The sequence below is a fragment of the Phalacrocorax carbo genome, chromosome Z (assembly GCF_963921805.1).
Source record: "Phalacrocorax carbo chromosome Z, bPhaCar2.1, whole genome shotgun sequence".
In the NCBI taxonomy this organism is placed as follows: domain Eukaryota; kingdom Metazoa; phylum Chordata; class Aves; order Suliformes; family Phalacrocoracidae; genus Phalacrocorax; species Phalacrocorax carbo.
In genome coordinates this window covers 11,444,852-11,465,144 of record NC_087548.1, presented here as the reverse complement: position 1 = coordinate 11,465,144, position 20,293 = coordinate 11,444,852, and the positions used below count along the sequence as shown (strand labels likewise).

The 20,293-nt window shown below is 44.1% G+C and overlaps 2 protein-coding genes across 4 annotated transcripts in view; one reads left to right on the top strand and one right to left on the bottom strand.

Moving 5' to 3' along the window:
- Positions 1-12,095, bottom strand: part of UBAP1 (ubiquitin associated protein 1) — a 36,213-nt gene extending 24,118 nt beyond the window's left edge. The window contains exons 1-2 of one of the 3 annotated variants that reach the window (XM_064438909.1): positions 11,929-12,095; positions 8,852-8,955 (exon numbers count right to left, since the gene is read on the bottom strand). The gene's annotated coding sequence lies outside the window, so the exon portion shown is untranslated. The remainder of the gene's footprint in view (positions 1-8,851; positions 8,956-11,928) is intronic. The other 2 variants (XM_064438910.1, XM_064438907.1) reach the window with 2 other exon arrangements.
- Positions 12,096-13,781: 1,686 nt separating this feature from the next.
- DCAF12 (DDB1 and CUL4 associated factor 12) overlaps positions 13,782-20,293 on the top strand; it is a 29,674-nt gene continuing 23,162 nt past the window's right edge. The window contains exons 1-2 of the mRNA XM_064439251.1: positions 13,782-14,051; positions 14,944-15,198. Of these exons, the coding sequence (XP_064295321.1) occupies positions 13,980-14,051; positions 14,944-15,198 (327 nt within the window). The 5' untranslated portion in view covers positions 13,782-13,979. The remainder of the gene's footprint in view (positions 14,052-14,943; positions 15,199-20,293) is intronic.

The following is a 20,293-nucleotide window of genomic DNA, read 5'->3' as shown; positions in this document are numbered from 1 at the left end:
AATCACTTACCAGCCATACATGTTTCCAATGAAGTTGAAGCTTACACACCAAACAAGCCTCTAGAACTAGAAGTTTTACAGGCAAGAGCGTAAGAAAACTAAGTTACTTACAAACAGCCCTTTGGTCAAGGCAGATCAGTGCAGGCTTCTCCTTTGTCCAGAGATTAACACGCCAAACAAAAGCATAGAAGATGTGCCTATTCTAAATTCACATTTAATTGTTGCAGGAAACAGGTGACCTTTTTAAAATGGACTCTTTCCAAAATAGAGAGTCCTGTCACAAGAGGCCATCTGCAACTAGCATCTAAGGCTGGCCCAACCTCCAAACTCAGCCAACAAGGGGACAGCCCAGGTTCTGGCAACTCTGAGAGCAGATGCAGATTTTAGGGTGTAATTCCTACTAGTGATTGTTACCTAAGTTATTTAAAGATCATCTAAACAGAAAAGCAGAGGAAAACAAATACATGGGTTTACACCTTTTTTTTCCTTCTCAAGATCAGCTTCATTAATCTAGAAGCTACATCATCACCAAGAAAAGGGTGGCAAACTGGAAATAGAAGGACCATCTTCCTTTCCTTGAGATACAACAGAAGCAAGACTGACATTTGGGTGATAAACCATAGCAGAAAACATAAATATGCCATGCAACTCCTACATCCTAGGAAAAAAAGCAAGAGAAAAATGATCCAGCACTCATACCGCCAAGGAGGGCTACAATAATCTCACAATGCAGTAATGAAATGAGTCCCAAATTTGATGAGCAGAGCAACTACTTTTAACCACTATTTTCCTGTATATAAAGTTTGGATAGCAAACACCCAGCACTTCTGAGAGCTTAAAATAGTCAGATGGAAAGCATCTAGTAATTATTAACAAATTTAGCTACTTCAGCTTAATTAGCACAAGTCTTCACACTACTATGAGTGAGTCAAATCTTTAACAGCAATCTTAGCACTAGCCAGAGCCAGGTATGTGCACTAACTTTTCTAGTTAATCCTACCACTTTAGAAGAAAGCTAATATTACAATATAACCCTTTTTGAATGAGAGAAGCTAGAGAAACTGCTAGCTAGAGAAAGTTGCTTGCTTCAACAACAAAATAGCCTACTTCCTCTGTTCTTTTAGGAAAGTTGTATGAAAAACACAGTGGAATATCTTGCACATTTAAAATGTATGTCTGGAATCCAGAGCAGCATAAGCTAATTAAAATGCTGCTCTATTTATTGCAGTGATACTTCAATATGCAAGAAGCTGACTCTGAAGTACTGGAATATTATTAATACTTCAGACTTGGCCCAGATACGAATGAGGATTGCTTAGACAAACTTTCCCCAAACGTTGCCAACATAACAGAGTAAAACAGCTTTTGCCATTAATCAGAACATCCCCTTTTTAATCAAAAAATAACAGAATCTGTGTAGTTTCAAGCTGTTTCTTGTTATGATCTTTGACCAGGAGAGGTATACAGGTGGCTGATCTTGTATTATCAACTAACAAGTTCAACTCTGTTGGCAATACCAGGACCTACTACCAATACTGACACAAGAACTTATTTTATTGCAGAAAGCTATCTGTATTCTTTTGATAAATATTAATTAACCAGAATTTAATGCATTTAAACACACCACAGCAATTAATTGACTCTATCTAAAATATCCATTCCAAAGAAAGCTACACAACTGTCACCTTTTCCCTGTTAAAGCTCAGAAGAGAAATGGTACTACTTATTGATAGTTACGGGTTTGGTTAGAAATTTGGTGAAATATGAACGCTTATGGAATTCCTTTAACAAAGCAGAAAAAAGTCTAGCAAGAAATCAAGTTGGGCAAAAGTTTTAAAATGGAAAAAACCACATCTGCCAGCAGGTTAAACATCACTTGCCATTTCATATATTTGAACTCAGCCAAAATGTGTCTACTACACTGTACAACAATAATGGGACCAGTGTTAGACTACTATAAATTAATCAACTTTTCCTCTTATGCTAGGGTCACATGCACTACTCACTCTCACCACACATTTAGTATTTTCCCAGGAAAACTCAGTATGATACTGAAAGAAAATACAATGTGCTAAATTAACCATTCCACCTCCAAACAACTCTTCCTGCCCTGCAGCAAGCAGGCTAAAACCTTGAATTCAGCATGGGAGCCTCTACTTGAAATCCTAATTGCACCCTCAGTCCAAGCAGTTTAAATACGTATAAGGCCACTCCCTACACGATCTCTCCCATAACATGGTTAAAACTGCTGAACTTTTCCAGCCATCTGACACACCTGTTTTCCACTAACATACCTCACATCTCTCAACTAGAAGAGCTACATTCTGAGAATGCAAGTTCCCTGCAAATTCACTTAATTTAGAGGCCACCAGTCATGGAATGGTTTGGGCTGGAAGGGACCTTCAAAGATCATCTAGTCCACCCCCACTGCCACCAGCATGAGCATCTTCACTAGATAAGGCTGCTCAAAGTCCCATCCAACCTGGCTTTGAAGCCTTCCAATGATAGGGCATCCCCAACTTCCCTGGGCAATCTGTTCCAGTGCCTCACCACCCTCATGGTAAAAAAATTCCTTCCTTATGTCCAGTCTATATCTACCCTCTTTGTTTCACTTCAGTATTGCCTATTTTCCAGTAAACACACCTCTTCGCCTTAAGTTATGCTTTCATCAAATATACACTTTGAGATACATGAAAGCAAAAGTTCTAAGAACTTCCTACTACTGAAGCACCAAAGAGCTGATCACAGCATACCTGGAAAAGTGAGCTCACCAAAACGCTTTTCTGTGAAGTGACAACATAAAATTCACACCACCTCAGCCTTCCTGATTTTTTAGAACATACCTCGTAGGCTTGGTTTGCCTTTCTCTTGACAGCCCTAATGTGAGAAATGTGAATTCCATCTTAGGTGCTACAGATGTGACACTCTCACACACTTACTTTGGGCTTTTATGCATCCTCTTCCACCCATCAATGTGTTACTGGTACAGTTTCAGCTTTCAATGCTAGCTCATTTTGTCCTTAATTTCTGCATCACTCCTACTAAGCCTTCTTACCAAGACAAGAAAATAAGCATCTACAGAAATACATGTCTGAAGAGACCCCAGGTTTTGCTGCCCTGAAGGATAAAACTAACAGACAAGGGAAAAAAAAAAAAGCCCTCATCACTGTTCAAGGTGAATACTCACTGCAGCCATTTTCGTACATTCATGGAGCAGAGGTCTCAGCAGGGTCACACTTCTTCCCAGACTAACTCAACAGAACAACAGAATCAAACTGAAATATGGGAAAGTTATGCTAATAAAGACATGCTCCCATTGCAGGAATGCCTAAATAAGAACCAATCTTTTTTCACTTCCAGATATAGTATCAGTTAAGCCTGCTTTTGTATTTTTCCACCCAGTTCAGACAAGACTGAATGACTGCTTAAAAAAAAAACCTAGATAGGAAATACGATCAGTAGTCAACACCAAATTAAATTCCGCTACCAGAAGTCATATTTTAAATGAGCAAGTTCCACTTATTTTAATCAAATGTGGAACTAGCACATAATGGAGCAGAAAGTGCAGGAAACAGGTTTTAAGTGAATACTTACACCTTAATTATTTCTTAAAAAGATTTGTTAAGTTTAGAGAAGACCAGAGCTGGCAGCAAAGATTAAGTTCTGCTCTTTAAAAACACGCAGGAAGAGAAGTATCATTACTGGCATATGAAAACAGCAGCAGACAGCTGAACAGGCTCAGCAAACTGGTAGTACCCACACTGAGTCTACTTCTGGAAACTCATTCACTGGCAAAGAGGAAGTTAAGTTGACAGGCTCACTCAAGACTAGTGCAGAAAATTAGAAGAGAGTATCTTTGAGCAGAGAAGTCAAACTGAGGTTGCCCTCAGCCATAGTGGATATATTACATAAACAGAATATGATAAGTAAACAAGCTGCTGGCTGTTAGAAAACTTCAGTGGCCTACACCACCTGAAGGCAGCACACTGCAGTCCTCAGCTGAAATATATTCCCTTAATCTTTTCATTTTGGAGTTCTCAAATAGCAAAAGTACCTCTATTTAGGCTGAACCATATTTCCATTTAAGCAATCTTGTAGTCCAGCAATAGAGTGAAAAGTTCAGGAATGGAAGCCACAAGCAACTGAGAAAAAACAAAGAGAGAGTCAGTACATCTGTTAAACAAGGTTCATTCTTCAGCTGAGGTTATGAGCAGGGAAGATACACAAACATACAGGCAATCCTCACCTTCTGAGAAGGAAAGCTGAGCAACTACCCAATCCCTGAGATGTTAACTTTCAAGGATGCTCCAGGTTGCTACGTTCACCTTCACATACTGCTTCAGAACACCTTTCCGTATCACAGGAGTCATTCCTCCCTCCCTGCTATGCAGCAGTCACCAGCTACATTCAAAGTAAGTACTCAGTAGATCCCTAAGCATCATAAAATAGTCCCTACACCTACCTTTATTCCAATTGTTTCATATAAAATGAGTTTCAAGATTTACATGGCCTCACTTAAAGAAACCTGAGAATTTCTGCTTTCTCTAAGACAGCAATTCAGTTTGCCCTCCCACCACTGCAATCCAAACTTGTAGTTAATGTTTGGGGCAGATGAGTTTAAGTACTAGTGTAGACTGGAAAGCTGCACTTATATACAAACACAGGATGGTCTTCCTGTCACAAATGTACTGAGCAAAATCCAGGAACTTGCATGGTTCTGGGGAAAACATGCACAATTACAAGCCTCCCAACAACAAGAGCATATGAAGACTCAGCTAGAGTTTCCCACTCAAGAGGAACAGAAAAGAAACCAAAGCCACAGAAAAACACTGCTTTCAGGTGAAATCTAGAAGCCTATGGGATATTCATAGAGCCAGGAACTGAACATCCTCACACACACTTTTCATTCATTATCCTTCCCAAGTGGAAAGTTCTTTTGACAAAAAATGCCTTTATACCCTCAGCACCACCTAGTTCTTGCAGAGACTTCAAAACAGCTGCCAAAGCACTTAACCAGCAGTAAAACCATCCCTCTTTTGCAGGTGTGAGGAACAGGGCTCAAAGCTGAGCAGTTTGCCCACGGTCATCCAGCTCAGCCAGTAACAATGCCAGGACAGCACTGGTATTTCCCAAATCCACAGCTTCCCCAGGAATTTCTCTGCATTATCTCAAGTTTGGACCATTATTTTTCTCATGCCTCCCCCCTCCCTGGCTTTCCCTATCAAATAACTTCTTCTCAGGTTTTCATCTTTCATCAGCCTTAAGGACATTCTTCTGGACTGATAATACAAAAATTGGATTTAGTCCAGACTTTATTTCTAAGTTGCTACTTCAAATTAATTTATATCTGTAATTGTTATACAGTGTATCTCCAGTCTCACTGAGTGGTATAAACTTTTTTCCTCATATTAGAAATTTCTTTGGCAGCTCCTAATGAATGCAACCCCTGAAACACAAAGCAATGCATAACTAAACAGAAACAGCTCGTTTCGTGTGCAAAAGCAGCCTTCAGAGATGCATTAGCTTCATTTCCTCAGGACATTTTGACAGATCTGACTCAGCTTCAGCAATCTAGCTCTACTTCTGTTTATAGCTAGACCTGAGCAGGTTGCTGGATGAGATTGCCCCATGACCATCCAACAGCCATACCCACAGCTTTTCCTCTCCAAATATCCAACAGACTGCAAGAACATGGCGCTGTTAACAGTACAGAGATCTGTCTCAGTGGACCATTGTTACTGTGAGAAAGCACAAAGATTATTCTTTTTTCAAAGAAGGAAAGTGGGAAGACTATACGTTGACCAATCAACAACTTAGATTTTCTCCTGTAACCTGAGAATCAGTCCCAGCCTGCCGTTTTTATAACACATATGTCCAATTCAATCCAGCTTACTTTAGCAAATAAATCCAATGCTGCCTAACGACAGAACTGGAGCATCGCATTTACATTCCTACAGTAACGTCAAATTGCAGAAGAACCATGCCTTGAAGAAGGCTTGTAGTAAAATGGATACACAACTTCTCTCTTTCCCTTCAGGCTGGGAGAGAAGACCTTTATATTACTTGGTAGAATCAATTTATCCAGAGCATAGCTAGATCCCTGCACCAAGCACTGGTGTATTTCAAGCATTCATCACCTTGGGAGAGGAGGGAGAAGGCAGAGAGGTAGAAGGCAGGACTTCTCTATCATTCCAGTATCATAACACATAGCCAGAACATCCCAAGAGACAGGCAGACTTTCAGAACTGCATACAACTTGCATATGCAATATGGAAGCTCAGGTATGAAAGAGACGATGCCATGTCACACAAACGGATGTGACAGCCATTCTGTCAACCAAATGTGTATTTCTAGAATCCACCCCCAGCCTGAAAAGTCGCTTAGACAACCTAGCCATTCATGCCACATTCAGCTTCTTCACCTTTGTTTACCTGCATTTATCTTGCATCTCTTGATACACTTGTGGATTTTAAGCTGTATTTATTAATGCTTCTCCTACTGAAGATCTTCAAGTAGAAGACATTACAGAACATAACTGTATTACATTTATGTTCACACTTGAATTTGCTAGCTCTCCCTTTGCATTCCAATTACAAAAAATTCAATAGTTCGTTAAAAGCGATAAGCTTTTTACCATCTTTTACTTGCATTTTCTTTGTAAAGAAATATTACTAAGCCCAGGTGTTCAGTGGTCTAGGAATACATTACAAGCTTTTTACCAGCTATCAAAAGATTTCCAGCTAAGTCAACAGAAATCATGTATTAAACTCCCTTCTACAAAGAAGGAGGAAGCCAGTAACTGCAGATATTTTGAAAAGTGCCTGCTCCTAAGACACTAGTCAGAACCTAGAAATTTCTTCCACAGACAGTTCAACTGGCTTACAGGAATCGCATTTTGCATTTGTGCAAGTACCAGACACCTTACCAGCTGTGGGATCAGCTGAAACTCACCTTGCGAAGTCTGACAGTTCTTCAGATTAAAATGGTAACATAAATAGTTGGCTGATTAAAACTTGGTAAAGAACCTTCTTACCTGAAGATTTTCTTTAAATTATTCCTCAGAATAGTATCTAGAAGACAATACCTCAAGTAGTTATATGCTTAGCTGTGAAAGTAATTGTCAGTACAGAGTCCTGCCAGCCAATGATCACTGATAGAATGATTAATAACAAACCTAGGTTTATAAGGAGCTCACATATCTCAGAGGCATGCAACATACAAATCTGCCCCCAAAATCTTTATGGTTCATTATACACCTTGACTGCACATTTATTTTATAGTACCATAATTACTCTAACCATTTTTGTTTCCAAAACTCCAACTAACATGTGATTTACGTGACACATTCATGTACTCATTGCCCCTCTTCCCAATAAAGAACCTAAACGTTCCTTCTGAGAAGCACAATAAAGACACTTTTTATAGTGTTGCAAACCCAGCAAGCAAAACGGAACTCAATAGTCCTTAAGCTTTTTTCTACCAAGAAGTCAAGCAGACTGGCAACAAACTGTCTGTGGTGACATAGTAATTAAGAGAATAAGAACACATTCCTTTCTCAAAGCATAAAGTTCTTCTATCCTTTTTCACCACACAATTTTATTCCAGATAATTAATGGTGATTTTATTCATATCATCTCCTTTCCCTTCTACGTGTGCCTCCTGTATTTCTATTTTAAATTATCATACATTACTGTGCAAGGACACCACATAATGATATTAGTCATTAGGGTGGAACCCAGTGCAGCTTTGATGTATTAGAAAAGCAAATATATGTGCTTTAGCAATTACTCTGCAGAGTGTTTATAAACTAGGAATCTAGCTTTATTTTAGAGTTTAGAATTGACGAGGCAAATCAAGTTGAACACATAAGCACATCTCTATGTCTGGATTAAGCACAACTGGTAATACATATACTCTTAAAAATCCAGTCTCCCAAACTCTGGGAATAAATCTCACCAGTCATTTCAGACACGGCTTCATCTGCTGCTAGCCTAGAGATGTCAAATGGTGCACGCACAAACATATACATTAGGAAAGGGGTTAAATAAAATATTTCACATAGTCTAGCAGACAGTTATCAGGAATGCTGATCTCCAGCAACATAGACCAGACTAACTAGGAGCTCACAACTCTATTACTAGCTTCTGCTATACTAACTACCAATAGCTTAGTAGCTTTAGTGTATTCATGTTCAGACCATCTTCCAGCTGAAAAACTGCCTGCTTCTTGGATAGGACTCATGCTCTTCCACTTTCCCTACTTGAAATGTTACTCTGATATAAGAGTTTCTTACACAAAATGCAGCTGAGAAAATACAAGCTCAGTATTTCCATTTGAACTCAGTTATTTAGAAACTGTAATACTACTAATGCAACATGGTATTTTAAACCAATCTACTTTCCCTTCCAGAAAAGGAGATTTAAACCTAAGTCAGAGCAATGATATTCTGTTCCCCCTTGACATACTTCTGTGTTTCAAATACATTGCAAGCTTAAAGGATTCTGAAAAGACCTTGCAGCCTTTCAAAGAGGAAAAAAAAAACCAACCCCCAAAAAACCCAAAACATGACAAAGTCTGGACATACAAACTGTTCTTTCAAAATCTCCCAACCACAGGAAAGACACTTTAACATTTAAGAAAATGCCTTCCCCATGCAAGCAAGGATCCGGAATAAATCTGCTCACTTAAGAGAGGGAAAAACCCCAGTGCTCAGTTTCTCCTAGAAGAGCTCAATGCAAGACTACACTGACTGCAAAAGGTCATTAGGGACACAGAACATGAGCTCATTCAAACCAAGTCAGAGGGTCAAAGCATTAAGCAATGCACTTGCATACCACAGAGGATTACCTACCTAAGCAGTTACCTGATCAGCTTCAACCCCAATGATCGATTGTAGAGTGGTACATGCTGTAAGACCAATAGCATTGTCTTCTTAGTTATCAGAGCAAGCAGGCACTATACAGGGAGAGAAACTTTACTTTTTCAAACAAGAAAGCTATTCATAATTTGTAAACAACACTTCCCTGCCTTTTCTTCAAACAATAGTTTTCAAAAACATCTTCCAGAGCTTTTCAACTACAGCTCTACTAGACCTTTTTTACATTGCTGTTGATCTGAATTGCACTGATCAATTTTGAATACATAGTAATGCCTTTAGGCAGACTTCCCTGTAAAGTCACTGCTGGAGCTCATTTATGGACTGCAGAGAAGGCTGGATAAAAGTTCCATCTAATAAGTAACAATAAATTTCTCACAGATCAATTTATCAAAATATTTAACCCGGCAGAACTGTAAAATACAGGAACAGTTTGATGTCAAAAACTTGGGATATGGAGACCAGACATTGACCATAATGTCGAATGTCCAGAACTATCAATCCCTAAAGTCTGTAGAAGCAACAGAAAACCATAAGCTCATTGATTAAAAAGTAGGAGGAGCAAGCTGATGCCTTCTGTGGCATTACAGCACTTTTGCCACCAGCACTAGTGCTGGCTGCCAGTGTGACCGGGTTAGATCAGGTGGTCTGTTGGATTGGTCCAGAAATCTGACTACTGTTAAGACATTTTTGTCTCTAGGATAACAAGTACTGGGCACTGTAAAACACCACAGGAACAATGGAGATGGAGCTCTTCCACATGTTTTTGATTATTTTTCATCCTTAACGTTTTTCTATCAGCATAAACTATACAGTAAGTCTCCCAGCTGATCGGTATATTCTCTATACGGATCAGTATCTCTTAAAATATTCTGAAAACTGAAGTTCAAGCGATTAAAGAGAAACTAACATTCATTCGCTTATCTTATACCTGAGATTTCCTTACTTTTCCCTTTGAAGTTTCAGGTACCTTTGCTTCAGCTTACATGTGACTCACGCAGAGTGTCTGATCTTAGTAGAAGCAACTTCTTCCCTGACTCCTTTGTTCCACAGTGCACTCACAGGGGAAAAAAAAAAAAGAACTACCAAACTCACAGGCGAAATACAGCCAGTGAGAAAAGAAAAGTCCTTTTAGTTTTGTTTCTGAGGTTAACACCACAAGCACACAAAAGCTAAGTCGGAATACTACAATTTTTCTCTTCCCCTATCCTTAGAATTAAGATTTTTGCCTAAAAGGTTTAAGTCGCACAACTGCAATGGTGATCTAAGCATCACTGACACTTTTGAATCACAGCTCTGCGTACAGTACACAGAAAACTGAAGTCATCAAGTAGCAGTACTGCCGCAGTCCTGCATCCTAGCACCATCCTGCACATGGCCTTGAATAAGTTGGTCCAACTCTGCTATCCTGCCACCACATATACTATCTCAGCCCCATTCCCTTCCCCATGGCTAGTATGGTGCCACACACATAGCTTTGTTCTGTATGGAGAAAAGGAGCGGAGGAGGCCAAAGCAGTTTCTTCCCTCTCCCATTGCAGAGCAGAGATGGCAGGTCTCCAGCGTCAGCCCTAGGACGCCAGCAGTTGCATGAGCACCTGCACAGGGGCAGAAGGTCCCATGCTCCGAGGATGATACGGGAAGGAAGGTGAGGAAGAGGTCCAGCTAACTGCAGTTCCACCTCTTCCTCTTTTCCCTTAACACCCTAGACCACAGCTGGAGTAAGATCTCCCTCTCCAAGCTCCCACAAAAGCCTGTTAACCCCATAACAGTCTGTGAGATACAGTGTGCCTTCTGTCAGTAGCACAGCCACTGAAGTTACATCACCAGCCACAACTCAGTTATTGCTTAATTTGGCCATACTCGCTTGCCCTTTTGGAACATCCACCTCAAAGTTCTTAAATCTGACATGCATTCTTACTGAGCCCAGGATGGCAGCTATGTTAGTTGCACAGCCACGTGCCAGAGTCCATCTGCTTATCTCTATTCTAATGAGACAGCTTCAACAATGTAAGATTTCTGTAAGACTTTTTTTTTTTACTTGCTTGGAATTTTTAAGTGGTATGGGGAATAAAAACACTTGATAAGTTGATAACTCGATTACTCATTTCCATTTACTGTAATTTCTTTTACTAATTAAAAAAACAAAACAATCCTAACTTTCCCTTTAAAATTATAGACTTTGAGCTATCAACTCAGGAAGACAGTGCTTGAATGATAGTAAATAGCTTCATAAAAGTGTTACATGTTTCACTCAGAGTAAGCGTGGAGCTAAAGAGAACACAAGACATTATCAGGAAGTTCGAAACTACAAAACGGAAGTATTCTTACACCAATGTATACATCCATGGTATGTCTGCATCTCAAATGCAGGGAAGGATATACTCTTCCCAATTCAAAAGCAGAACAGCTAACTGGAAAAGACTGAGAAATAGCTAATAAGCATAAACAGATATGCAGAGGGCTATGACCCATGAATTAAACAAGATTCGGCCTACAAGACACAACCAAAGAGCAAACGCAGTAGAAAACTAAAGTCGCGAGTGGCATAGGGAAGATGGGCACTCCGGTTTTCACAAGATGAGAGCCAGAAATTAACAAATTACCTGAAGGTAGACTTGACAGAAACCACACGTGTACCCCCCCAGACAAAGCAGATGTTCCAGTTCCTTATGGGAGACTTATATACCGCGGGGAGAAACTTGGTCCCCAACGACAGAGACACTAACGGCTCGCTCAGATTTCGGCAGCCATCAGCCCTCGGAAGGCGAACTCATCGGGGTGAAGCCGGCGGGCAGGCTCTCGCCCCCACTGCGGGGCCCTCTCCCCAGCAGGAGCCCCCAGGGTGTGCGTGATTCGCACCTGCTGAATCACGGCGGGGCGTCCCGGTCCCAACCCCGGCCCGACGCCGGGAGGCGGCGGGAAGGGCCGGGCGCGGCGGGAGCAGGAGCTGCCGGCTGCGCCCCCCACCCAGGCCCCGCTGCTAGGGGACCAGCGCGCGCGCGCGCGCACCCCCCCCAGCTCCACCTCCCCTCACTCCCGGCCCGCCGTTACCTGCGCGGCGCCCGGCGGCCGATCCCGGCTATGCCCGCTGCCGCTGCTACGAAACCCGCGCCGCCGCCGCGCCGCCGCCGTCAGCCCCGCGTCCGGGAGACGCCATCTTATCTGCCTGCCCTCCGCCTCGCCTGCCCCCGGCGGCGCGATAGCGTCACACCCCCGCCGGGTCACCTGCCCCCGACGGTCCAATCGGGAGGGGCTCGCGGTGACGTCACCCCGGCGGGGAGGTGGGCGGAGCGAGGGGAGACCCGGGGCGGGGCGAGGGGGCGGGGCGAGGGGGCGGGGCGAGGGGGCGGGGCGAGGGGGCGGGGCGAGGGGGCGGGGCGGAGCCGGCGGGCCTGTCCGTGTCCGTGTCCTCGTCCTCGTCCTCGTCCCTGCCTCTGTCCCCACCCCGATCCCTCTCCCTATCCCCGTCCCTGTCCTTCTCCCTGTCCGTGTCTGTGTCCTCGTCCTTCTCCCTGGCGCTCTCTGTCTCCCTGTACCTGATATAGAATCATAGAATAGAATTATAAAATCATTAAGGTTGGAAAAGACCTCTAAGGTCAAGTCCAGCTGTCAACCCAATACCCCCAGGCCTCCTAAACCATGTCCTGAAGTGCCACGTCTACACAGTTTTTGAACACCTCCAGGGATGGTGACTCCACCACCTCTCTGGGCAGCCTGTTCCAATGGCTGACCACTCTTTCAGTGAAGACATTTTTCCTAATACCCAATCTAAACCTTCCCTGATGTAACCTGAGGCCATTTCCTCTCATTCTATTGCTTGTTATTTGGGAGAAGAGACCAACCCCCGCCTCGCTACAACCTCCTTTCAGGTAGCTGTAGAGAGCGATAAGGTCTCCCCTCAGCCTCCTCTTCTCCAGACTAAATGTCCTCTCCCTCTCCCTCCCTATCCCTCTCCCGGGGTCCCCTCCATCACCTTGGGCCCCTTTCCCAGCTGGGCACAGCACAGGCTCCCCAGCGGCTGGATGCTGGCAGCTGGCTGGGCCCAGTGGGGACACTTCTCCCCACACAACTCAGACCCTTCCCTCCGCGTGGCCGTGGCCACCTGTCTGCCCTGCTCCCCTCACACCCAGGGCTGCATGCCCACCACTGGAGCACACTGGAGCATGGCCCTTAGCCCTGGCTTAACCCCAGCTTTGACAGTGGGTGTCAGCCATTTGAGGGGGCCTCAGTCCAAAATGGAGGGGTTTTGTCCAAAACGCAGGCAGCAGCCGTGCATGTGTGAGGGAGGATGAGGAAAGGGGGATTAACTGTGGTAAATTGCAGCTGAAAACAGCCAAATTACAATGATCCCACGGGTTTTTTATCCTCAGGAGAATCAAGAAAGCCTGTGGGGTTCTGTTATAGGTTTGGTTTTTTCTGGTTTTTGTTCGGCTTTTCATGGCACACTCATCTTGGATGAAAACACACACACAAAAAAAAAAAGAGGAGTAAATGCTGTCTTTATCAGGACAACAGCACGCTTGCTGGTTTTTTGTGACTGGAGGCAGCAGAGGGTTTCCAAGTGGCTGGGGGCTGAGCTGGCTGTTTTTGCCATCTGTCTCTACCTCACACGTTTGTTTCTCTCTTTGCTTCTCATACTGTTTCTTTTCTCGGCAATGTCACTTGCCAAACGGCCAACCGCTGGGTTTGGGCGCGTTTTGCTCATTTTTGGCTTTGATGCTCAAAACGGGAATGGCGGGAGGGAAGCGCCGGCGCCGCCCCGCCGCTAGGGGGCGCCGTCTCGCCGTCCCGCTTCCATTACAACCGCGAAAGGGGCGGGCCAGCCCGCCGCCCTTCCTCCTCCGGTTGCTAGGAAACGAGTCGCTGGGGCGGCGTAGGGGAACAGCCGCAAGGTGCGACCTGATTGTCGTAAAAAAAATATCGGTGAGGAGACTGTCGTGAAGCGCGGTCGGCGGGGCCTGCGGCGGAGAGAGCGGCCGGGCCCAGCTCCCCGCGCTCCATGCCCCGGCCGCTGGCGGCCGCTGCCCCCTCCTGCTCCATGTGGGGCCCGCGACGGGCTCTCGGCCTCTCCTCCGCCTCTTTCTTCTCCTCCTTCTTCTACTATGGCCCGGAAAACAGTTAGCAGGAAGCGGAAAGCGGCGGCGGGTGCCGCCGGGGGGCTTCAGGGGGAGCAGGTAGGTGGGGGGGCGGGGGGAACGGGTATTTGGCGGCGCTGGGGGAGGGGGCCTTGTCTCTGGTGTGGGGGATATGCCGGTGCCCGGGGTTACCCTGACTAGGGGTTCATGGTACCCAGTTGGGGCGGGCGGGGTGTCCCCGTTGCCTGGGGAGGGTGTTCGGGGCGGGAATCCAGGAAGGGGTGGGGTGTACGCGGTGCCTATGGGGGGGTGGCCCCGGTGCCCGGGGAGCGGGGGGGGTGGCGCCGGTGGGGATGAGGTTTGGCCCGACCCCGGTGCCCGCGGGGATGTCCGGGGAGGGGTGGGGGGTGGCCTCGGTGGCCGTCTAAGGGAGGTGGTCCCGGTACCCGGAGGGTGTCAGGGTAAGGTACAGCGGGCACCTCCCGCCCCCCTCCCGATCCCCCGCCCTGGCGGCTCACCCGGGCCCCTCCCCGCTGCCCCCTTCGGGCCCGGCCGTTCGGCAGGTAACCGCCACCCCCGGCTGAGCCATGCTGCCCGCCCGGAGCGCGGCGGGACGGAGGAGGCCGGCAAACGGCGTGGTAGGTACCGAGGTGTCCCCGCCGGGCTGCCGGCGGTCGCGGGGTGCCCTCCCATCTTCTCTTCCATCACCTAACGCGATTTTCGGTTCCTCCGCGCCCTTGTAAGCGCCTAGCACCTCAGCGGCGCCCGACTGGCGAGGACCGGTTTTAATACCACGGCAGTGTAACTTGTTTAGCACATATTTAATTTTATGTTGTTGATAGCTACGTCAGCGTTCCCCAGTTATGCACGGTATTCAATGGGTGGTTTGGAAAGCTTCAGTATTTCGCCAGGAACATCTCGGAATTTAGAAGGGTCATGTCTTAAGTTTGTTCTAGTTGCTTTATCTAATTTTAATGTTTATTTTCCACAGTATGGGTGGGATCACTCAGTTCACAAAAGGAAAAGACTCCCCCCAGTGAAAAGATCTCTGGTATACTACCTGAAAGGTAGAGAGGTCAGGATGCAGAATGAGTCCAGCTATCACCACCTCTTGCATGGATATGCAGCCCAGCAGCTTCCCAGCCTCCTGAAGGAAAGAGAATTTCACCTCGGAACCCTTAATAAAGTGTTTGCCTCCCAGTGGCTGAACCACCGACAAGTGGTGTGTGGGACAAAATGCAACACAGTAAGTGCTGCCTCTCCCTTTCTCTTCCCTCTGTGAATTATTCCACCCCCAAACAATGCTTACTCTAAGCAAAGTATGTAGACTGCCAAGGAGATTGTTAGGAAGTAATTGGGAGTGGAGTCAAAATCGCGCACAGTTGATTTTGAATGAAGGTGATGCTTAACGATGACCCCTTCTCATCTGAAGGCATAGCACTGTGCAGGTGGCTGCGAACCTGAACGCGAGGCCTGTACCTCGGCGCAGCATCTGTCTGATCCACACAGAGCAATTCACGTCTGTTTGCGGGACAGAGAGGAGCAGCGATGGGGTCGGATCATCCTTCCTGACCTGCGAATGGGAAGTTAATGAGCAGCGGCGCTAGCTTTGATAAGTGGTAGCTATTGTGCCTGGCACAGTTTGCCAGTAAGACGCTTTTTTTCATTATGCTCAGCCTTACATGGCTCGGTTATACGCATGGTTCTGTGCTGAAGATTTTGAGAAGCTGCTACAAAACCGGAAACTGTGGTTAAACTCCACATGTTTGCCAGAGCAACTAGAAATATTCCAAGCTTAAAAAATAAATTCAGGGTTATCTCTTGCCTGTTCACTTCATGACTTTTTTCACTTTAAATCTGTTTTCAGCCTTCATATAACTTCTCTTGTTTATGTACCTTTATATGCTTCAGCAAAAATTGAAACTTCTTCAGACTCTTAAAGTGATGCTTTGGATTTGAAACATTGTAGGGGAACATTAAAGTTATGTCCTATGTGATTAATAAATGTAGGAGAACACACTTCTTAGGTAACATTCTCTCTGCTGGAGTCAGTAGCCCAGCTTCAGTGGTGAAGTTCTGACTGAATTAGTGCAAAATCCCAAATTCGTTCTTTGCAAGTTGGTTGGTGCCGCAGAAATGAATCGAGCATTGTAAGGAATGCATAGATCAAGCAGCCTTTAAACTTCAAAGTAAATCAGCTGGTGTGATTGTTTCTTTGCCTGGAGATATTTTTGTGCCGAAGCTGCGGTCAGTGATCTGACCTGCGAGGGACAGTGGTTTTGTTTTTTTTTTCCATTTCAGATGTTCTGTTATTATTCATAGTTACACAGCAGGAGGCTTTCATGCAGTAGCTCTTAAGAAGCAAGGCCTAGCTGTATCATCAAAAACCAGTCTTTTAACATGAATAAGCCTGAAATAGAATCTCTCTGCCTTCTCTCCCCATGTGTGTTGGTTGCCTTGGCCAGTCAGCGGCCAGCATGGTTCAGCTTACAGGAGACAAACTCCTGCTGAAACACAGGCTCTCAAAAATCTTGCTTACTCTAGCAAGATGACTGCTTGTTTTATAGAGCTGCAACAATTTTGCTATGTTCTGTAACTTGTAGTTTCAGTGCTGCTGCAGTGAAGATAAATGGGCAAGTGTGTTGTTAACGCAGCCTTGCAGAAAATTGTTTGGGACGAAACAATCACAGAACTGAAGAGGGATTCAACCATATTGTTGTTGCCACTGCATACGCTACAATGAAGTGTGTGCTTCCACGGTGAGACTTAACGTTATGGATGGACCTTGTCTTTTATTAAGCAAAATACAAGGGTCACAAAAGGAGTCACTTCAGCGTTGTGAAAGATTGTCTATGAATTATGAATACTGCAATAGCTTTAGCTTGGTTACTTTGCATTCACATTCAAATGAGTGGAGTGTTAAACTCTACACTCTAATTATGAGATTTTCTCTCTCATCTCCTGAGTAAGCGACCTAATAAAGAAGAATTCCTTTGCCAATTCTCATACGCTGAAGTTGTGGCATTAAAATTGGGAGTAAATCTAACACAACTTGCTTGACTGTAATGGGGTTTGTTGCATTGGAGAGGCACATAATTAAAGTTAATGCAACAGAAAAATATAAAACAATGCAGTTATTTTAATCAAAGTGTAAATGTGGTACTGAGAGCTTTTAGTGTTTAATTTATAGATTGCCCTTGGCTATGCTGTGCCAGAAGGATTCACTAGTTTTAATAACAAAACAAAAATACACTCCTGTTACAGAGGGGTAGGTTTGGTTTTAGTCACTTGACAGTACTAGTCACTACAAACACTGAGGAGTGTTCTCACATATGAGAACATGGAGCTCTCTGTTGGTTATTCATTTTTAATGAGGATTATAACTTGTTTAATAATTTGGGGTAATTTTTTATCCCTAAAAATATGCCTGGGTATGACTGTATATGAAATAACTATTTTTCTCCAGTGGATCCTGGTGCTCACAGTTGGCCAACTGGAAAATCAGTATTTGGATCTCTTAAAGGTGCATGCATTTTCTAATAGATTTAGAATTATGGAACCTATATGAGCATTTAAGTGTCTAAAAATCCAAACACTGTCACCTGGACTTTTCTGAGGCAGGATTCATGTTTGCAAGGATCTCATAGATCTTTTATGGAACAAGTGAATGAGCAGGCAAGCCTCTGAGAGATGCAGAAGTTTAGGGTGTGTCACAATGGCATCTAAATTACCAAAGGCTAATACTGTGACATCTTTGAACAAGATACTGTCTGTAATCAGCATCTTCTGTTCAGGCTTCTTAGAGAAACTTTGAGACTTACGTAAGAGACAAGCTTATGGCAAATGAAAACTCTGAATGTGAGATTGCTGTAGTTTTCTTTTTATCTTTTTTATTTTTTCTTTCAGGAACCAATGAAGAATAAATCAGCTTCTAAAAAGAAGTTCCAGTAATAATTTTGCAGCTTCTTTTGTTCCCTTAGTTCTGTGTATGTGTTCAGGATATAGATCTCTTGCTAATCATGAAGTTAAGGATGAAGAAAATACAAGAGCTATATATCATTCCCTAAATATAAGAAACTTATTGGTTTCTAGTTGCTTGAGAATATAAGTGCCTAGAATCTAACATTTTTGTTTGTGGCCCCCCAGCTCCAGGCAGACCTGATAGCTGTATTTTTGTTTGAAGACTTCCTTACTAAATGCTCTGTTCTACTTTCTCTGGTGGCTTTTCCAAGGCATGGACGGATTGGTTTCTGAATGCCAATACCTTTTCTATCTTTGGCGGGTTCATGTGTTGCCTTGGATGCTCTGCTGTAAGTCACCAGCTCTTGTTTATTCTTAGAGACTTCCAGTTTGTTCAAGATATCCCATGTCTGTCCTGTGCATCTCATACAATTATAACCTGATCTTGTAGTCCTCGGGTTGTGGTGGCAAGAGTACAGTGCACAGTTACTCTCTGCCCATGAACATGGACTGTCTTTGGAGAAAATGATTTCCACTTGCTTTACAAGTTAACTTATTTTCTGGCTTTGCATGTATAATGAAAAATCAGGAAGATCGCTCATTTCTGATCCCAGCGAGGGAATAAGAAGTTATGCTCCCACAGTTTGTAACTCTGCTCAAAGACCACTGAACAGTGACCAAAACTCGGTCTATTGAAATGAATCTCTGATGCCTGTGACTGATATTTCCATTCACCTTCTTTCAGCTTGTGAGTGAATGGCCAGGCATTGTTTCTTGTCTCAAGAGTATTTGGTTTTCTGTCAACTGCATGTGATACCCATGTCTCTCTTTTGAGTCTGGTAGTTTCCGTGCCAGGTATGGTGTGGGTGGTAGAGATGCCCTTCAGCAGGTGAAGCCTCTCACTTCTCCATCTGTTGCCATCTGTTGACATGTGTTAACTGTCTGCCAGCCTCCTGAAATTAAACATGGAGGGCAGGGCGCAATTAAAAACTGTGACAAATGTGATTTTTGGCAGTGAACAAATTCAATGACATTGAAGTGCATGCCCATTACCTAGTAATGCTTCAGAGTTTCACAGCAAGGTCAAGTGCCTGACTGCATGGTCATCTGGAAATGTGAATTCAGTCAGTCAACTTGCTGGCTACTTCTACTCACGTCTCAGGTGGTTTCTTTATATTCTGATTGCTTCTCTTTGGACCCTTTCAAGGAGGGTGTGTAAAGCCGTTACCCACTTGTGTTGCCTGTACTGCACAATCAGTGACTAAGTTTTGCACTAAGATTAGTGTATGTTCTGATCTCCACTGCTAAGGAGACATAATGGTTTGGCAGCTTAGGCTTTTAAAAGCCCATGTTTCTTTGGGGCTTGGCATATTTTAGTAAATCTGTATTGCTGTATAATGGAAGAACCTTATGCCAAGCGTTTTGTGAACATGGAAGAGAGAGGTGTTTACAATCTGAATAAAAGGCAAGACTGAGAACTGGGAAAAATCAAACAGTGCTACTCAGTGTGACAAGCAATGGTATTGGTGTAATGACACTGTAAGCATTGTCTTGCTTTAGTTGTTTTGTTAGCAAAAAACAAATTTGAAGGAGAACAATGATGTCATTTTCTAGCTTGGCTGAGGGTGAAATTTTTGTGACCAGTTTCAGCTGGTCTGGAGTTGTGCTGTTGTGGAATATGATGTTCCCACCTGCTCGTTCTTGCTGGCACTGATGCACATGTGGCTGGCGAGTCAGCTGGATCCGCTTGTTTTTTGTGTTCAGATGGGTCTTCTTGTAGGGTTACTTTTCACCAAAGGCAGAGGTATGATACAGCTGACCTCACAGCTACGTGAGCACTAGTTGCTGTCACGGGTGGTGAGGCTGGTTGGGTAGGTGAGAAAGAAACACGTGGATTCTCAAAGATTGGCTTAAGCCAGTTGTGAAATTTCATCATGATTAGCGATTATCTCTTAGTGACTCTGTTTTTGGCAAGGCAGTGTGTTTATCTTGGGTTTCTTTCAAATGTTAGTATGAGTGGCATGATGTACCTGTGCTTTCTGAGAGCAGTACGTATAGTGCAGAGCGTTACCATGAGTACTTCTTGTGTGAAGAATAATAGTTGTTCTTTGTGCCTTGTAAATCAACATCCATCCTGCTTATGTAATAAAAACATGCTGCAGCTCAGGATGGCACCCTTTGTTTTTGTCCTGATTGACTTATATGATCAACTAGAAGATAGTGCTGCCTCTTCATCTGCTGTTCTGTGTGCAGGGCAGCAGCGAAGGACATGAGAGAGCCTATGTGGTGCCTTGAAATGGCATTCCATAAGCCTGTTTTTTAATCTTGACATATAAAGTCAACGCTTTCAGTTACAGATACATGGGAAGGGCACTTATATT